This window comes from Macaca fascicularis, chromosome X (genome assembly GCF_037993035.2).
Source record: "Macaca fascicularis isolate 582-1 chromosome X, T2T-MFA8v1.1".
NCBI lineage: Eukaryota > Metazoa > Chordata > Mammalia > Primates > Cercopithecidae > Macaca > Macaca fascicularis.
Window position 1 is genome coordinate 108,311,162 of NC_088395.1, and position 18,822 is coordinate 108,329,983.

The following is an 18,822-nucleotide window of genomic DNA, read 5'->3' on the forward strand; positions in this document are numbered from 1 at the left end:
GGTGTCAGGAAAGCAGACTGGGTTTGGAAAAATCTCTGGGACCCTCCCACTTTCTCATTGCTTCAGTGGGCCAGGGAGGGGAGGGAGGAAGGTATACCTGCTCATAAGTGAACTTGGGAGTGGGGATGGGAACTCCCATCAAGGCCTCACCAGTGCTCTTCTTCTGAAAGACGGCAGACCTAAACCTCTAACCCTAGGAAGTCAACCACTGCTCTGTGCCAAGAGTCATTCTTTCTGCTACACTGCTTTTTTCTCACCCCAAATGGTGACTCACTTTGTCATTGTGCTGTCTCCTCAGTTGCCCCCCAAAGAGGGCTCTTCCCTCTCAGGACCTGAATGAGGTTACACAATCCTTCAGCTTTGTTGATCCACAGACAAGCGTCAGGCAGCAGCTCTTCGTCCTTCTTATTCTGTTTTGTCTCTTATCATCATCATCCACTAACAGTTCCTTTAGTCACCACCCCACTTCACCCCTCATCATCTCTTGCTTGGCTTATTCTAACTTTCTAATAAATGTCCAGTCTCCAACATAGCTCCAATCCATCTTTCATATTGCCACCTATTTTTCCTTTATTCAAAACTGTTCAGTGACTTCCATAATGAGACAGGATATATTTCAATATTTTGGCTTGGGGTTCAGGATCTTCCTCAAACTTTCCTCACTCTGAATTTTCACATTTATCTCTCATTATTCCTCTTCCCATGGCTTCCATTCCAAGCAAACTGGCTACCTTCCTATCACAGGAACGGATTTCTCACTTCCATGCCTTTCTCCAAAGCATTTCCCCCTCCTGGAATGCCCTTTTATGTTGCCCTTCAGGGCTCGGCTTAAATGCGCCCTTCCTCCTTGAAACTTTCTCAGCAACCTCTGCTTCATTTAAACAGATCATGTATATTCGACAAAGAGCATATGCCCAGGTACTGTTAGTAATCCTTTTGTATTTATTTATAATTATTATTTTTCATAGATCTTTGTATATATCCTTTTGTATTTATGTACCTTATCTCTCCAGCTGGGTTTTAAATTCAAGCATTAGAACGACTTTTTGTCAGTTGAAACATACAACTTTATTGATGATACACAAATGAAGTCTTTGGTGGATAAATTGAAGTCAAAACAAATAATAGAACAGTAGGCCATTCATAATGGACAGGTTTACTGTCAATTCAGAAGAACCAGTAAAAATATTTCCATCCAAGCAGCACGATTGAAGTCACAAATATGTTTTCAGTACAAGAGGTCTATTTATTTGGTATTCATAAAATGGTTCAGCTTAAAGCTGGTGACTGTCACAGATAACATCACTCTGGATGATACATTATTCAACACTGGCAGCTGAAAGGATTCCTTTACTACATGAGCAAGTGGAAAAGCAGTAACTTTCAATTTTCAACACTTCCAGACTGCAAAATCAAGAAATTTCTTTCAAGTCTTTTGACAGTACATAACCAATCAGAATTTGTTCACTAGCTTTATAACTTTCACTTTCACTAAGAGGTCATGGTGATTTGCTAAGGCTCTAATTTTCTTAACACACACTCCAGATGTAGTGCATAAGTAAAAAAGGGAACCCTTATTGAATTCTCTATAGTTAAACACTTCTGCTCTGAGATTGTCATAGATAATCTCAAAAAGAGTAAGGGCATTAATAAGGATTTCTGATTCCACATAAGAATTATAGAGGGAACTAAATGATGCTGGCACTTGGGTACTGAGAAGTTTCTTCAACATATCTGGATTTTCAGCAAAATTTGAAAGTATTTTCAAAATCTCAACCTTGATTTTTCCACCTCCCTGAGATAGCAAACGGAAAAAGTTTGCAATGGAATTGACAAGCAGGTGCTGGTAGTCATTAGTAATAGTCATGTTTGTTAGAAATTTTAGTCCAACTACTTGAACTGCTGAGTTCAGGTTAGAGGCCATGATATCATCCATCACTTTATTCATGTACACCTGAAGCCGGCCCTGATTTTCATAATTCTCACTCAGGTTATTCATGGCCATTAAGGCTTTTTCTTTAATGTGGGGATCAGTTTTGTTGATCATGTTTGCAATAATTGGGAGGCCTCCCAATTTGCGGATTGTCTCTTGATTGCATGAATAATTGGCATTGTTGCTCAGAGTGAGCAACGCTACCTGTTGGATGAAAGGATCATCAGATTTCTGAAGCAAGGCAAGGACCTTCCTGAGATCGCGAACACCCAGAATCTCATCAATTTCATAAGGAAAGGGGCGCTTCTGCATGGCAACGGGTCTTCTTCCCCTCCCTCTGCGCTGGGTTTCGGGCTCAGAGTCTGAATCTGACTCTGTGTCAGTCCACCCGGACTCCCCTTCCTCAGAATCAGGGACCTCTGCCAGGAAAGCCTGTCCGCCATTGGCAGAGGCTGCAGCAGCTGCTGCAGCCCCATCTCCAGGACGGAAGCCCATCCCCAGTTCGTCTACTTCAACCTTGCTTTTCTTGCCCTTGCCCTTGCCCCCATTCCGGGACCTGGTTACACCCTTGGCTCCACCTTTGGGTACCGCTCCAGTTGCTGATGTGGCTTTAGGTATAGCCCCAGTGTGAGCCCCAGGGGTTGCTTTCTTGGCGGCTGATGTCCCAGGAACCACCGCTGTTCTAGGGGAACCAGAAGTTCCAGGAGACTCCGCAGCCCCAGTAGGTGCTGCAGCCCCAGTAGGCGTTGCGGGCACAGGAGCCTCAGCTGCCTCAGTAGGCGATGTCACCCCAGGAGCTTCAGATACTTTGGTAGGTGCTGCTACCCCAGGAGCCTCGGTCACCTCAGTGGGTGCTGCTGCTTCGGTAGGCACCACTGTCCCAGGAGGCACCGCTGCCCTGGAAGTCTCCGCTTCTCTGGGAGCTTCTGCCACTTTGGGAGCCCCTGTCATTGCATGGGCTTCTGCAGCCCCAAGGGCCTCTGTCACCCCGGGAGGTGGTGCAATTGTAGAAGCCATTGCAGCCCCAACTATTGATTCGGCCTTAGGCCCAACCCTGGCTCCATCTGCCTCTTGGGCCTGACCGCCTGCCCCACTCTGAGCCTCAGCGCTGGATGCAGCTGGGGCCACTGCCTCAGCTCCAGCTGTGTCCAGAACAGAGGCTTCATCCTGAGCCCTGTCCTCTGCTTCAGCGCGGACTGGGGTTGGGGGACTGAATCCTGACCCAAGGTCGATTGTGAATCCGGCTCTTAGCCCAGCTCTAGCCCTGGCTCCAGTCCCAGCCACAGCCCGGTTTTTGGGCTTGGCCATTCTCTTCTTGGTCTGGTCTCTTCCCCTGGTGTATTTGTAGACACAGTACCAGGCACCAGCCCCTATCACTATCCCCGCCGCTACACAGCCAGCATCCCGAACGCGGCTCATGGTGCAGCTGGGGTTATTCACTGATCCAGGGCGTGGAAGTGGCTTGCTTAAGGTTAAGGGATGCCTGCTCCTCCGGGTGAGGCTCTTCAGTTTAGGCTTACAAGTTCTGCTGAGGCTTAGGCAGGGCCTAGGGGTAAAGGATAAAAATGAGGCTTAGGGCTCTTGCTCACTTCGTGTCTAACCAGTTTTACTTAGAGAAGAGTTTAGGGACACAATGCTTTCTCGGTGGGCTAGCACCCAAACACAGGTGTCAAGGCCTGTGTTTGCTGATTCACAGACCTAGTTTAACGTTTTCTACATCTTCAACCTTAGCCTGCTCTGCCAATGCCTACAACTTGCAGCATCTAAATGGGGGGACGAGAGGCAGTACAGACATCGGCAAAGCTGGTGGAGAGCTGGGAAAACAGTAGAGACCTCAGATACTGCTATGATGTCCCACTCCCTACCCCCAAAGTCCCTAGATGTTGCTCATGCACATACCAACCTCCTGGGATCAAGAGTAGTTTGCTTTTTTCCACTGTAGCTGCAGTTGCACAGAGCCCAAAAGGAAGACAGACCTGAGGACAGATCAGAAAGGGTGTTTTTGAGCCTTTGGTGGACAAATTCTGGTTCTTTTCCTGATTTGAAACCCTGTGGGTCAAAAGTTTTCCCCCTCTCAGGGATCCTTTTTTCCTCTTCAACCTTTCCTCCCCCAAATATTAACTAAGGCAGATGCCACGCCCCTTTCTCTGCACCAAAAAGAAAGGGCCCGGGGAAAGGGGCAAGGGTGTCTTTTAAGTTAAAAGAGAGAAGATGCAGGAGGAGCCTCTGGTCCCATACTCTGCTCTGGTCTCTGCCACACCCACACCTGGGGGCCCCAGACAATTCCAACCCCAACACTGACCTCCAAAGATTCAAGGCTGTTTCTCCTTACTTCAGTTCAGTTAGAGATTCATCCTAAGGACAGACTGCAGAGCAGAAATATAGCCTGTCGCCGTTAGACAATGAAAGCCTGGTGGATGGATCAGCACCAGGACAAGGGTCTTAGTAACTGCCTTTTCGTATTCGCACACCAGAATGTCAAATGATTCTACCTCTCAATTCCTTCAACTCTTCTCACCCCACCCTCCCTTCTCAATCCTCCTCCTGCGCAGGCTCCCCAGGCACTCAATCTCTCCTTCCGCTTTGCCCCGCCCCCATCCGCCATTTCTCCGGGACACACCGCCACACCCCTTCTCCTCCAACGAAGCGGGAGGGGAGCGGGGCGAGGGCGAGGGTGCAGCAAAAGCCGGATGGGACGCGGTATGGGGGACTCCTGCCAAACAATTCAGTGTTCCCCTCCCAGGATCACCTGTCTTTCACTACCCAGCCCCTAGGCCTAGGATTAGCCTGCAGAAGAGGGGCCTCAACGTCTGCCTTTTCGGGTTCAGGGTTGAGATTTTCCACGATTTCTCTGTTATGGGCTTTACCTCCCACTTTCCACAAATCCCCCCAACAACCGCCATTTCTCCCGCCTGCATACCCGAATTCCTTTTCCAGGACTGAAAAGACGGGGGGTGAACGGCTGTGTGGGCCGGAGGTGTCTGGAAAGCAGTCTGCGAGTTAACAAGGCGGTTTAATACCAGATTCTCTCAGGGTCCCCCCCACCCCCACCTCCCGTGAAGCCCAGACAGCGCCAAACCCGCCATCTCTCCAACAGCAGCTGGTACACCCATTTCCCAGCACTCCCAAAGCACAGAGGGTCGGCTGGGTGATGGGAGGGTGCGGGGGCGGTGGTGGGGGAGGTCAGGGTGGGAGTGTACGGCCCAGATTGTTACCAAATTGCATGCCCCACCCCCGCCTCCTGGTTACCCTTTCCCAACCTCTCCGCTGGCCTTCTATGCGCTGCCACGTTTATTTCTCTTCCCTCCTCCTCTCAAAACAGGACGGGATGCGGGGTGCGGGCCTGAATGTTATAAACAAAACCAAAAACACTGGCTGGACAGGAAGTAAGCGGATTCTTCGTAAACTCTATCAAAAGTCTTTTCGTTTTCCCCTCCCCCTTTCCTCGCCGCCCACCAAAATGAGCCGCGTCTGAGCACCTCAGGTCTGGAAAGCCGGCCAGGAGCGGGGGAGACCGAGGCACCCGCGGCCTCCGACTCCCGCATCCCTAGATTACCCCATTCAGGGGTCCCAGACTGTGCCCACCCTCGCACCCACCTGCCCGAGTCTGGGAAATTTTCTCCTCCTCCTCCTCGCCTGGGTTAAACGCACGGCAGCGAGCTGCGCAATAGAGTTGGTACCCAGAGGAGGACGGGGGACGGCGGTCAGGGCTTTAAGTACCTTTGCCCACGTCAGCTCCTGGTCACGTGAGGACTGCATCGCCAGTAAGCTTGTGTCCCCAATTTCCACTCCTACCAAGAGTACGAACCCCCTCCTTTACTTCCATTCCCATCTCCCCCGACCACATCAGGTCCTGTCACTCATTTTTTTGTCTTTGTAGTCCGGGAGGCCCAAAGTAGCCCCTTCTCCCTGCTTTCAGAATTTGCCTTTCTCTGGTTACCTGGGAGGGGCTGCATCTTCTCGGAGGGCTATTGAAAATTTTTACTTTTTTGTTGGGGAATTGTTTCATCCTTTTCTGGGCTACTGGACACTCTTCCATCGCTCCACTTCTAGTTCCTCAGCCCCTAGTCCCCAGGATTTTCCTTGCAGTTGATGCCCTGTTCCAGTATAGCTAAGGGGCAGAGTGTCAGAAAGGTGACAAGGAGTGGGAGTGGGGTCTGTACTTCTGGAATACTCCTGTTTTGCTTTTAAAACTATCATCATACTTTATTTTTATAGTAAAAAAAATTCAGTAAAACAAGAATTCAATGTGGGAAGTAGCAACAAAAAAAGGGTGGGCATGTTTTGTAAAGAAAAAAGGTTTCCTGCGTCCATTGGAAAGCACCATTAATTTTGGTTAATTTTTACCGAATAGAACATGAATTCTTTTGGCCACATAGGAAATAGTTTTTAAAATATGCTAAGGTATTTGAACATCTAAAATGAAATATTTCTCAATAAGATAAGCGTATTTCCATATGATCTGTAAATTGATCCACAGAGAGCTGTTCAGTTGTCCAATCTTATTTATTTTGGACAAATAATGTGCTACTTTTTTCTCCTTCTGGGATAGCTTTTAAGTTGCATAAATAAATGATCCTGTCTTGTTCTGTTACAGAAACACATTTATTTAATATTCCCAAACCATTGGTGACTGCTGTGTGTGAACCTCCTGTAATTTGATGGCTGTAACCATGACAGTTTTGAACACCTGTCTTCGGATTAGGTTCCTGTTAATGATTCAACTCTGGGAAAAAGGAAAAGCTGTGAGGCCAAGGAAACTGAGTGTGGTGGGTGCAGGGTGGTCAAATTCTCCCTGCCCTGTCAGGAGGAGGAGGGAGGTGCTGTCTCTCTACTCCCTCCCATATACCAGAGCCGCTCATCTCCTGCGTTCAGGCACCTGGCTCAGTTGCTCACTCCCAAAATATATCTGGACAAGTGACCAAGACGCAGACCTGGTTAAATGTCTTTGGCTCCTTCCGTCCCTTCCCGAAGTTCCCAGAGGTAACCCATTGATGCATAGAAAGGAATGCTGTTCTTACCTGACCCTGCAGCTGACGATTTGTGAAACCTGTGATTTCACAAAAAGGTTTTTGTGATCACACAAAATGTGATTGCTGGGGGAAGTTCCCAGGCCTGACTGCTGTCTATCCTTATTCGTGGTTACCAGTGAACCTTGCTCCAAACACTGTCAGCTACTACCACCTGGCCTAAGAGATGCAGCCTCCTGGGCCTCTCACTTCTGATCTCCTTAGCTCCAGGGGACACAGGAAGAGTCTAGCCTTGCTGCAAGGTTACTGCCTGCCAGTGCACATCCACCTTGGTGTCCTCTCAACCAAATGTATGCCCAGGGAAAAATCCCCACTGATGAGCCCAGAGTAGGTGTTCTCACCCGGTCAACTCTGTGGACCACCTGAAATTGCATTCACCTGCAAAGTTTTGTTTGGGATTATATGTGTGGCTAAATGCATTTTTTTTTTTTTCAGGAACAGAGATCATCGACCTCATCAGTTTCTCAAGGGGTTGGTAATCCCCACCCCACAAAAAGTTAAGAGTTAATACAATGGCCAAGAGGGTCTGTGTTATGTATGTATAATAGTCCAGATTAGGAATCTTGTATTTTGTTCTGGTAATACAAGTAATATATACTAGTGGTTAAAAATATTCAAAACAATAGGAAATATATAAAATATACAGGGAAAGAACCTTGTGTTATCTTTTCCACTCCCAGCCACTGTCAACCGTTTCCAACTTTCTTTTTAGACACATATTAGTAAGTGCGTTTGTGCTTATTAATCAAGTTCCAAATTTTTGTGATTGTCTTATTAATTCTAATTTAAAGTGATACCTTTGGCTTATCTTGGTATTATATATAATCATTTGTAAATGATGAGTTTTCATTTCTTCCTTTCCAACATTTATGCCCCCTTTTGTTTCTTCTTCTGCATGAGTTGTTCTTGGTTAAATTAGACATAAACAAAAATATCCTTAATCTGATGAAGAATATATCAGAAGTTCTTCTGATCTGGCAGATTTGTCCCTCCCTGTGGTCTGCCAAGATCACAGAACTTAATGACTGGCATTGACTAGAACTTCCTTAACAGCCTCCTGATCTTGTTCTTGAAGTCAGTGGGAATGCCTCTTTTGTTTCATTATTTAGTATAACTTTTATTGTTTGGATTGAAGTATTTTCTTTTTTTTTTTCAAGGCTAATTTCACTTATGTTTACCAGTCTGTCTCTTTCTCTCTTTTGCACGTGCACACACACATGTAGTACAAAGAAATACTATCAGTGAATGGAGGCAAGTCGTTAAGTTCTGTAATCTTGATAGACCAGAGAGAGGGATGAATCTGCCAGATCAGAAGAGCTCCTGATATCTTCTTCATCAGGTTAAGGATATTTTCTTTTATATCTAATTTAATTCATCTAAGTACGACTCATGGAATTACATATAATTATTTACTACATAAATGAAGTTCTCTCCTATTCCTATTTTACTACTTTTTTTTTAAATTAGGAATGGTGACTTATTTTATCAAATGCTTTCATTGTGAGGTTTCTTTTCTTCTTTGGTTTGCTGTTGTCAGGAATGATGTAGACAGGCCAATGTCCCTGTCATTCTTCTCTTCCTATAGTTTATTCTCAACACATCCAGGCACATGTCCCTTGTTCAAACTCCCCACCCACTTCCTGTGTTGTTTAGAGGAAATACAAATGTCCTTATTACAACTGACAAGGCCCTACCCTATTCAATCTTACTACTTTTCTGCCTAATCTACTTCTCTCTCTCTATCTAACTCACCCTGCTCAGTCATCTTGGCTTTCTTGATGTTCCTGGAATATACTGGACATGTTCCCTTTACAGAGCCTTTTCAGTTGCTCGTCTTCTTGCCTGGGATGTATTACCACCACACATCACCGCACTTAGTTAGATCCCTCACAGACTTCAGATCTTTACTCAAAGGTCACCTTTTTAGCGAGTCCTTCATTAGTCACCCTTTCTAAAAGTTCATCCCATCTTGACTTTTCATATCTTCTTTCCTGCCATTTATTTTTTCTTTAGTACTTATTAATAACAATATACTATATGTTTTATCTTGTTGGTTGCTTGTCTGTTTCACAGAATGTAAGAACTATGAGGTTAGAAATTTAGGTCAACTCTATTCACTGCTGTAACCACAGCATCAAGAACAATGCATGGCATGTAGTAGGTGCTCAGTACACGTGCTGAATAAATGAATAAATGAATGAATGACTTTCTAACACTGAACCACCTTTACGTTCCAGAAATAAACCTAGTTGGTTCTGGCATATCATCAGATTTGTAAACTCTCAAGTGATTACCTAATCAGGATGTTGTCATGGGACAAGATGTAGAAAACTTAAGATTGCTTTGAGTGACATGTGCAGAACTCATTATGCAGTGAGAATTATCGTTTATGATATATGCCACTTAATAAAAGTGAATCATTTTTCTTGAATGAAAATAGTTCTTTAACATTGTTCAATAATAAAAATGCATGTTTGTATAACAAAGAATAGAATAGTGTTAACAAGAAAGTAACAGAATCCATTCCTACTGTTTCCTTTCCTGACACTCCCTCCCTCATCTTCATTTCCAGGTATTTTCAGGACTGCAGAGATGAACATTAGTGAGTCCAAATAGAAGTGGTGAAGGGAGCAGAGAAGAGGATGGGCCTGTTTCCCAGAGAAGTAGAAATGACCAGTAGCTCAGGAGAAGATGCTGTTTCTTCCGGTAATCAGAGAAAGATGACACATTTGTTGTGTGCGCAAAGACTAAAAAGAAAACGAGTGACAGTGCCCCGCATGGTGGAGGTGGTGGGAGGGAAGGTGGGGAGTAAGGGACCTTGCAAATAATGGGAGGGGAAATTTGGGACCCAGACTTACCAGTGAAGTGGCTTCACGTGACCAGGAGCTGATGTGCTGGTGTGTTGGTCCAAATAGCGGTTCCTGCTCAGCTCTCAGCTCCCTATTTCCTTAAAGGTGGTGTGACTGTGGCCTAAGAAGGTGGAGGAGGAGAGGGAGGAAACCCATCCAGATCCTTGTAGGTTGGTGTGAAGGTGGGTGTTGATTGGAGACTCCTGAAGTCCGGGTGGAAGGTAGCAGCACAATTTTCAAGTTAGGAGGCACTTCTCTGTTTCCCCAAGGGGACAACCCGAACCCAGGCTTGTTCTCATTTTGTGACTTGTCAAAGGCAGGGCAGTGTCAGCAGCAGAAATGGTTGACGTTGGTGACTTCAGGAGGTGGAGGGAAGAAAGTGGTTATCATGTAGCAGAGCGATGGAGGACTGTGAAATAAGAGACAGACTGACAACCTGGACCCTGAACAGGGAAAGGTCTGGGTCTGGACGCACATTCAGATGTTGGTGCATCCACTGAGCACTAAGTCCAAATTGTCTCCTCTTTGTTCCTGTCTGGTTTTCGCTTCCGTCTGTCTGTGTCTGCTGCTCTGTCCATCAGTGGTGGGTTTTCCACGCAAAAGGAGGAGAAGCTTAAAGGTTCATTTCCTTCCTCCTTCCCCTCCCCCTAAACACTCAGTCCCTACATCCAAGTTGACTGCGGCTTCAAACTCCTGCTCTCAATGTGTTCTCACTAGCCTAAGGGAGCACCCCTGAGACATTCACAGTGCTGTAGCATGGGCGGAGCTTAGAACTCGGACTTGATAGCAGTGGGACTGGTGATTCCGGCTCGTGCCTCGTACTACTGACTGGCCTGTGGTAGAGAGCAGAAAAAGAAGAGACCAGCTGATTTGAAAAACAATAATCATGTCTACAAAAGTTTAGAAAATACAGAAAACTATAAGAAATAAAATAAAAATAAGCCACCAAACAATTACCACTCCTTGTCTTTCCTAAGTATGTGGATGTGTGTATTTAACATTATTGCAGTCATACTGTATATGTTGCCCTGAAATTATTATTTTTTCAGGTGCATTGCAGGGTATTACTTTTATTAGTTAATGAAAATGCTTCATAAACATCCTATTAATTAATGTTTCATAATAACAAAGCGTAATAATCATAAACTTACCCTTTTGCTGCCCTTCATGAAGCAGGTATGAAACGTAACTCGTATGTGAAAGAATTATTAAACATCTTTATTTTCATAAAAAAGCCAGTCCTCTGTAGATTCCAGGATGGCAGAACATCCTATCACAGGGATTTGGGGGTGGTGCCAGGTCCCCGGGGTTACCCATTACCAAGGTATTGGGGAGTGTCTTTCTGTACTTGTTATAGCTGTGAAACGGGTCATCCATGTTTCCATGAGCCTTTCAGTGGGCCAGTGAAGCAGCTTGTGTGACATGCTTGGCATAGAGGGGACAGGAATTTGGTGAGACTGGGCATCCTGGATAGGACTCAGTCTCCAAGGTATGTCACATGGCCATCAGCATTGAATTTCTACTGTATTCTCTGGGTTGTTGGGGAGCAGGGCAGAGGTCCCGTCTGCTCAAGGAATTCAAAGGCCCCTTTCTTTCTCCCTTCAGTGGTGGTGGTGGGCCATTTTCTTTTTAGTGTGAGGGAAATCTTTCACTCCTCGAACTCTGTTCTTCACAATGGACTTGGGTTTCTGGGAAATGGACTCTGGGAAGTCCTGACATAAACTTTCTCTGAGGCAGGGAAGTGCAGAGTTAGCTTGACTGAGAAAGGGAAAGTGGAAGCGGAAAACATAAACAGAGACAGAAATGAAATATAAATTAGTATCCTGGTGTCTTAAGTGGGGTTCCCTAGAAGCAGAACCAAGAATGGGGATTCTTGTGAAAGTGGTTTATCGAGGGAGTATCCTTAGATGAAACCTATATGGAAGTGAAGGGAGCAGCATAGGACAGGGGAAGAAACTCAGCATAGATATGATCCAGCTGAAGTCTAGCCTCAGCCTGAGTCCGGGGGACTGTGGAACGTGAAGGGCACCAGGGAAAGAATGCACCTTGAGACAAGGGAGCCAGGCTTTTATGCCCACTGATTTCAAGACAGGATGCATGAGTGGGTGGCGGGGCGGCAGGGGGGAGTGGGGGAGGGCGGCGGTGTGGGGTGAAAGGAGAGAGGTTTTAATTCCTCAGGTTTTCTAGACATGGTGTATCTGACAAGGGCAAGAGTACGAATCTTCAGCAGCCAATACTCACAGCAGGTAGGGGATGGATGCACTGGCCCAATAAATGGAATCTGGAGAGGGCATCAATAGCGTCCACTGTAACTAGCCAATCTGCATTCTTGCAATGAAAATGTACTTCCTATCTATGTGTCCCATCCCCACCAGAAGGCCTTAATTTCAGCATTACTAGCTGTAGAATCTCTTCATGTGTGCAGTCTACTAGGAAATGACCAACTTCTCCATTAACAAAAGAAAAAGAAGAGAATGCTTGTGCTTCTCTGATCTTCTAGTGGTTGTCTCAGAAATACCACCCTCAGAGGCTAGTTTTCTCTCTTTGACCTAGAATCAAATCTTCTCCTTCAATGTATGCATTTCAGAAAAGGACTACATAACATGTAATTTAGCACTTAGTGAAAACGTGTTCTACTTGTAATGAGATTAAAGGCCAGTACAAAGTTTGAGGGAAATTTAGACATAGGATGATTTGCTCTGGATAATTTAAAACAGATTTTGGCAGGTGTTAAAATGACCACCATACAACTTGTCTCTGAATTTCTTTAAATTAGTGAAGGAGTTGCTAAAGGAAAGGCAGGCATCATTCACTTAATTCAATCCAAGGTGATCCAAGCAAAGATGGAAGGGTATCAAGGCAAAGGGAGTTTGCCACCCTGACAAATGGACTGCCCATTAATCTAACATCCACATAGTAGCCCTGGGCTCTTGGGGATAGATGGTGCCTTGGAGGAATGTAAACTTTGAGCTTCCATATTGCTAACATGGAAGAAAAATTAGCCTTATTTATTTTTGTGGTTCCCTCACTCATTGAGTGTTGTCAAAATTTGGGAGCGAAGATATCAGAAAAGCAAGCCCCTCTACAAAGGTTATTGCTGAGACACATATTGTCCCAGATTGCAAACTCATTTCGGGCTTAATGGCTCTGATGCTTCTGTGCTGTACTGGAGGAACAGCAATCTTTGTCAAAGCTGGAGTTGCTAGGCTTAGGATCCGGTCTTCCTGGTGCATTTCATGGCTCTCCTGTCTGGGGCTTGCAATATGGTTGAGAAAGTGTTGGAGTAGGATGAAGTATCTCCTTATTTAGGAGCCCTCTGATGCTTCATCCTCACTAATCCTTTCCCGGAACAGAGGAGGGTTTTTTTTATTTTATCTTTTTATTTTATTTTATTTTATTTTGTTGTTGTTGTTTTGGTTTTTAACAGGGGAAAAATTCCTGTCTTTTAAAACACTAGTTATCTCGCTCAACTTCACAGATAAGGCCGGAAGAGAATAAGTAAATTAACCAAGACTCTATAGACATTGGTGGGTCATTAAATAAGTTTTTTTTTCTCATTTTAAAAGTGTGTATCCAGTTAAAATAATTAAACACTGAGAAACAGTACTATTATTCAATTTACTCCCCTCTCCTGTCCCCAACCAGTTTCATTTGTAATTAAAAGTTATAACTTCTAACGTTGTAATATAACTAAATATTCTAGAACATTATAGGATACGATGTGAGAGTCTATAGAAAATGTTTCCATGACAAAGGTTCTCAATTCTCAGCTAATTGCCGACTTTATTCAATACGAGCATTTCTTTCACAACTATGTTTTCATAATTCAGACTGGATACAATGTAATTGATCAATAAGAAAACCTAATTTGCATTGTGCAAAGAGTGGTTGGTAACAATGTCATCAAAACCAGGAGCCATTATCAGTTGCGTTTAAAGCAAAAACCTTGAGACACACCACAAGATGCCTTTCGGTTTTGTTTATCCTAGCAGTGGGTGATAAATGTGATAAAAATTGATAAGAATGTATAAGAAACTTTATTTATTAGTTATAGAGCTCATGGTGATAAGGAAAATAAAAGACGTCACTCTTGAGCAAATATTTCTGAATTTGTTCATTGAAGTCTGTTTTATAGTTATACACTTATAGCTCTAATAAAACCTTTATTATTGAAATTCCTGCAGAAAACATAACTTTGTTATTGTGAGTTTCAACTTCTCTGGACCTTAATTTCACTTTCTCAACTGAAACAAATGTTTTTAGATGGGAATTTTGAAAAATGTAAGTTTCTTTGAAATGTAAATACTGCCTTAGAGGAGAGCAGGGTGTACGTGTGAATCATGTGAACCATTAAGTAACCATGACAATCCTGATTACTAAGTGGAGAAGTGCCTTTCTGTTATCTAGATTTACGGCCCCCAAGGAATTTGAGACTCCATAAACATGTTTTTCACCTATTTTAGTTTTACTTTAAAGGGTGAGTCTAGAATTGGCTCACTGGCTGACCATACAATAAAAATCAAATCAAGAAGGATTTGGGGACTCCAAACCAATCTCCTGTAATATGTGAACTTCCCATGTTGTATGTTACAGTAGATCAGATGGTATCTTGGGAAAAGGAACTCTTGTCTTTGAGCACCTGAATCAACATCCAGAAATGCCTCATCAATCTCACACTAACCCTGTGGCTTCCCACTCCTCTAGAAATTACAACATTTTTTATAAATCAGGGAGACAGTATGCTTCTTAGGCACTCTTCTTTCCTCCTGATGCCTGGCATAAAACCTTAGGGTTGCAGCCTCCAGATTCTTTTGGAGCATGAATAATAATAATAATAATAATAATAATAATAATAATAGTGAATGTGATGAAGCTTTCCATGAGCTATCTATTTCAATCTTCACAAAATGTCTCTGGAAATGGTATTAGTTTAGAGATGAAGAAATGGAGATGGAGAAAGGTTAAACAACTTTGCCAGTGTGCATACAGCTAGAAATTAGTGGAGGTAGTCTGAACTGTGCTCTTCACTCCTGGATTATGCTGCCTCTTAAGGCCAAGAGCCCTCAAAGGCCTAAAGAATGCAAAGGTAGTAAAGAATGGCAGCCCCTAGGCTGCTCCACCCCCAGAAACACAGACACACTGTTAGCAGGAACCCACCATAGTAAGGAAGGAAAGATATTGCCTCTGGGGGATTACAAAAGTCCTTTTCCACACCATGTGAGAAACTTTAGGCATCCGCTGTCTGTGCCTTACAGTTTTCCCTGTTTCTCATTTCTCTTCTCCATTTTCGTGGTTGCGTATCCTCTAGCCAGCTGATCCTCCCTCGAGTTTCTGAAAGCTGATGACACCCACATCTTCATCTCCCAGTGCAGGCTCACACCTGAACTCCAGATCCATATGATCAACTGGTCACTGAAGAGCTCCCTTTGGGTAACTCACAACCTCCCACAACTCAACTTTTCTCAACCTGAACTCTTCCACTTTCTCCTCAAATACTTGTTTCTCCTTCCCTTCCTCCTCTTCTTCCTGCTTCTCCTCAAAGGGTTCTCACTCTCCATGACGGACACCATCAATGCGCCTCACTTCCCAAGCCAGACTCTCTTCTCTGCCTCACCCCCACATCCCATCTGCCATTGTCTGAAGGTTGGTGCCTCTCCAAACTTCATATGTTGGAACCTAATAACCAGTGTGATAGTATTAAGAGATGAGGCCTTTGAGAAGTGGTTAAGATGAAGGCTCTACTCTCATGAATGGAATGTGTCTCCTTAGAAGAGAGGCTGGAGCAAGCTCCCTTAGCCCATTCTGTCATGTGAGGACACAGTAGCAAGGCACCATCTATGAAGCAGGGGAACCCTCACCAGATACCACATTTGCTGGCACCTTGGTCTTGGACTTCCCAGCCTCTAGAACTGTGAGCAATACGTTTCTGTTGTTTATGAATTACCCAGTGTAAGGTATTTTGTTATAGCAACCCCAGCGGACTAAGACACCATCCATGTACCTTTGAGATGTGTCTCATCAGTCCACTCCTACCAGATGCCACTCCTGCCTACTTTGCCCAGGCCATCTTCCTTCTGGATATCTGCAGCAGCCTCTTCTGCTGTGGGGTAGAGGTGGGGACAACTCCAATACACTGCAGTCAAAGACACCTTCCTAAAATCTGAGTGCTTCCATGTCTGACTGAGAACATCTCAATGTCTGGCTTCCCAATGTATTGGGGACAAGGTCCAATCAACCTTAATGTGGTAGACAGGACCTTCCACTGCCCTGCCCCTGCCTACTACTCTATCTTCACTGCTTTGGCCATACTGAACTTTTCTAAGATCTCTGAATGCATACTGCTCTCTCTCACCTCCTAGCTTTTGCACATGTTGTGCTTCTGCCTGGACATCTTTCCTGATGAAAGGGAAGTAAGGTCATGTCCCCACTCAACCTTGACTGGTGTGTTGGGTGTGTGCGTATTTTGCTGTCATACCTGAACAGGCAGTCCTTTGATTGTGTCCTCCAATCCAATTGTCACATCCATTGTGGCTGGGTTTTACTGGTTTAGCTTTCAGAGGAAAATCTTATTTCTGAATTCTTGAAGTGTGCGTGTGTGTGTGTGTGCGTGTGTGCATCTCACTGAAACTCCCGTTTACCAAAGTTATACATCTACTTTCAGTTCTTAAAAAATTGACCATGGGTGCATGATCTGTCCCATCAAACTAGGTGACAAAATGATTTTGTAATTTATTACCATAAGTAGATTTTAGTTCTTTGTCTTCGTGCAAGCATTCCTTTAATTATCCAGTATGCTTTCTCATTACTGGTCATTATTGATACTCAAGGGTATGTTATGATCTAATAACTCATACCTGCATTGTGTCAACATTGTCAGCCTGGGTGCCACTTTCTCCAGCTGATAATGACTTTTAAAGAACTCATACTAACTGTTTTTTTTTTTCCTGCAAATTTACCTTTAGCAACTTTGACCATTGCATCTTTGAGTAGCTTTTTATTTTTATGTCTGAACCCTCTTCTTTTTTGCTTTCCAATAGGTACTGAAGCAGAGGAGTCTCCTGTCTTAAATACCTTGCTAAATACATGGCATTGTTTATGAATCTGATTTTCTTTGTGTTGGAAATGCTATTAGGCACAAATTCATCTTTATGTTTCTTTAGTTTTTAACATTCATAAAGGAAGTTTGGTGCCATCTTAGGCTGGCTACCAGTTAAATTCTACCTCTTAAATATTTATTTTCAGGTCAAGTCCCAGTTAATTCATTCTTTTTCTGCAATTATATCCTCATCTGTTTTAGATGGTGCTAAACAGAATGTTTTGGTTTCACAAGCTAGTAAAACAATGTTCTCATTAATATATTGGCTCTCCTATTTCTGATTAAAGTCTGTTATTTATTTAGTGATTGCTTAATTCAAATCTAAATATTTGTTTTCCCCATTTTCCAGATTTGATATTAAATTCTATGTTGTCTCTCCACGTAGACTAATGCCTGCTCTTGCTCCCAAGCAAGGATAACTCTATGTACTTATTTAGAAGCAGTGGTCTTCCAAGTGAGGTGTATAGTCCCTAATAGATGTATGTTTTTGTTTTTTATCTCACTCTTTCAGATGATTTTTAAGTTTTCTGTTTTATAATGTACATAACATATTGGTACAATGTTATACTTTTATTATTTGTGAAGAGATAAATACTGTATACATACATTGATGTGAGTGCTAATTTTCTTTTTTTTCCAATAGGGGCCTATAATAAAAAAACTTTTGGAGACCACTGGCTTAGAATATTAGCCAGCAGACTTGCATATGCTAAGACACAGCAATTTGCAGTATTGTCAGACGCTACAGGTTAGAAGGAATTGATCTCTGAGTAAAGTGTGCAGTGTATTCACTGAATGTTCTCATCCACCTTTTGTAAATTCTGGATTTTTCTTTTTTTTTTTATCGATAACATCTTTAATAATATATGCACTCATGCTGTACAGAATACACTAATTACATTCAATCATTTAAGTATCAACCAATACCTACAAACTACATACGAATGCCTGGAATTTTTTTAGGAGAACGGTGAATGAAAGAGCAAGAGAGAAAGATACCAAATTAAAAATATACATGTATGATTATCAAAGTGAGACCCCATCTCTATAAAAAAATTTACGCATGCACATCAAGTTGTAATGAGTACTAAGAACAACAATGAAGAACGAGAGAAGAAAGAGACAGGTAAGTTAATTCATGTAGAATGATCAAGGAAGTTTTTCTGCAATTACAGTGGTTACCATTGCAGGTTTTAGAATCGGACAGATGCCAGTTTTAATCCTGGCTCTGCATCTTATAGCTGGGTGTCCCATGGACAATTTATTCCATTTTTAAATCTTAGTTTTCTAATTTCTAATTTCTAAATGTTTATTATTAGGAATAAAAGCACATAAAAAACAAATTATAAAGAATCAAGCACAGAAAAATGATGAGACTGTATAATGAAATGGCTGTAAAAATGGAGACACTAAAACTGCCGAACTTATTAGACAATTCTGAAGATTAGAAGATAAAAATACATAAAGAATTTAGCTTGTCATGTGGCATATAGTTAGCCCATGGTAACTACAATTATTATCCGCATCTTACTAAAGGAAAATATATATCATACTTGGGCATTAAAAAAGCTGTGAGACATAGTTTTTCAAATTATGCAAACACATAATTAAAGATTCAATTTTATATTAAATAATTCTACCTTTAACATTTTTAAAAGAGATTCCTTGAAAGCATGTGTCAAAAATCTCACATAATGCTTTCTGCTTCCTAACCAAAGTTTAGAGGAACTTAACAATCAAACTCCTAAAATGTAGTTATATTAAATAAACTATTTAAAGCAAGAATAAGCACAGCAGCTTTAACTTCTTAAAAATTTCTTAAGCATTTCAACTAAAAAAATCATTTGTCTTTCAAATACACAGGAATCTGTTTAGAAAAATTTTAACTAGAAAAAGTTGGAATTCTAAAGTAAA

General features: G+C 42.9%; 1 protein-coding gene across 21 annotated transcripts; it reads right to left on the bottom strand.

Annotated features, from left to right (window-relative positions):
• Positions 1–1,043: 1,043 nt before the first annotated feature.
• ARMCX2 (armadillo repeat containing X-linked 2) lies at positions 1,044–5,622 on the bottom strand. Of its 21 annotated transcripts, none has more exons than XM_065538192.1 (6): positions 5,531–5,622; positions 5,194–5,276; positions 4,854–4,914; positions 4,236–4,299; positions 3,837–3,909; positions 1,044–3,479 (listed from the first exon to the last, which is right to left on the bottom strand). In XM_065538192.1, the coding sequence occupies exon 6, from the start codon at positions 3,350–3,352 to the stop codon at positions 1,454–1,456; it is 1,899 nt and encodes a 632-aa protein (XP_065394264.1). In that variant the 5' UTR covers positions 3,353–3,479; positions 3,837–3,909; positions 4,236–4,299; positions 4,854–4,914; positions 5,194–5,276; positions 5,531–5,622; the 3' UTR covers positions 1,044–1,453. The 21 variants fall into 21 exon arrangements, with proteins under 21 accessions (XP_065394264.1, XP_005594216.3, XP_073886262.1 ...); XM_005594159.3 differs by having other exon boundaries at positions 4,236–4,343; XM_074030161.1 differs by having other exon boundaries at positions 3,833–3,909; positions 4,236–4,343.
• Positions 5,623–18,822: the final 13,200 nt, after the last annotated feature.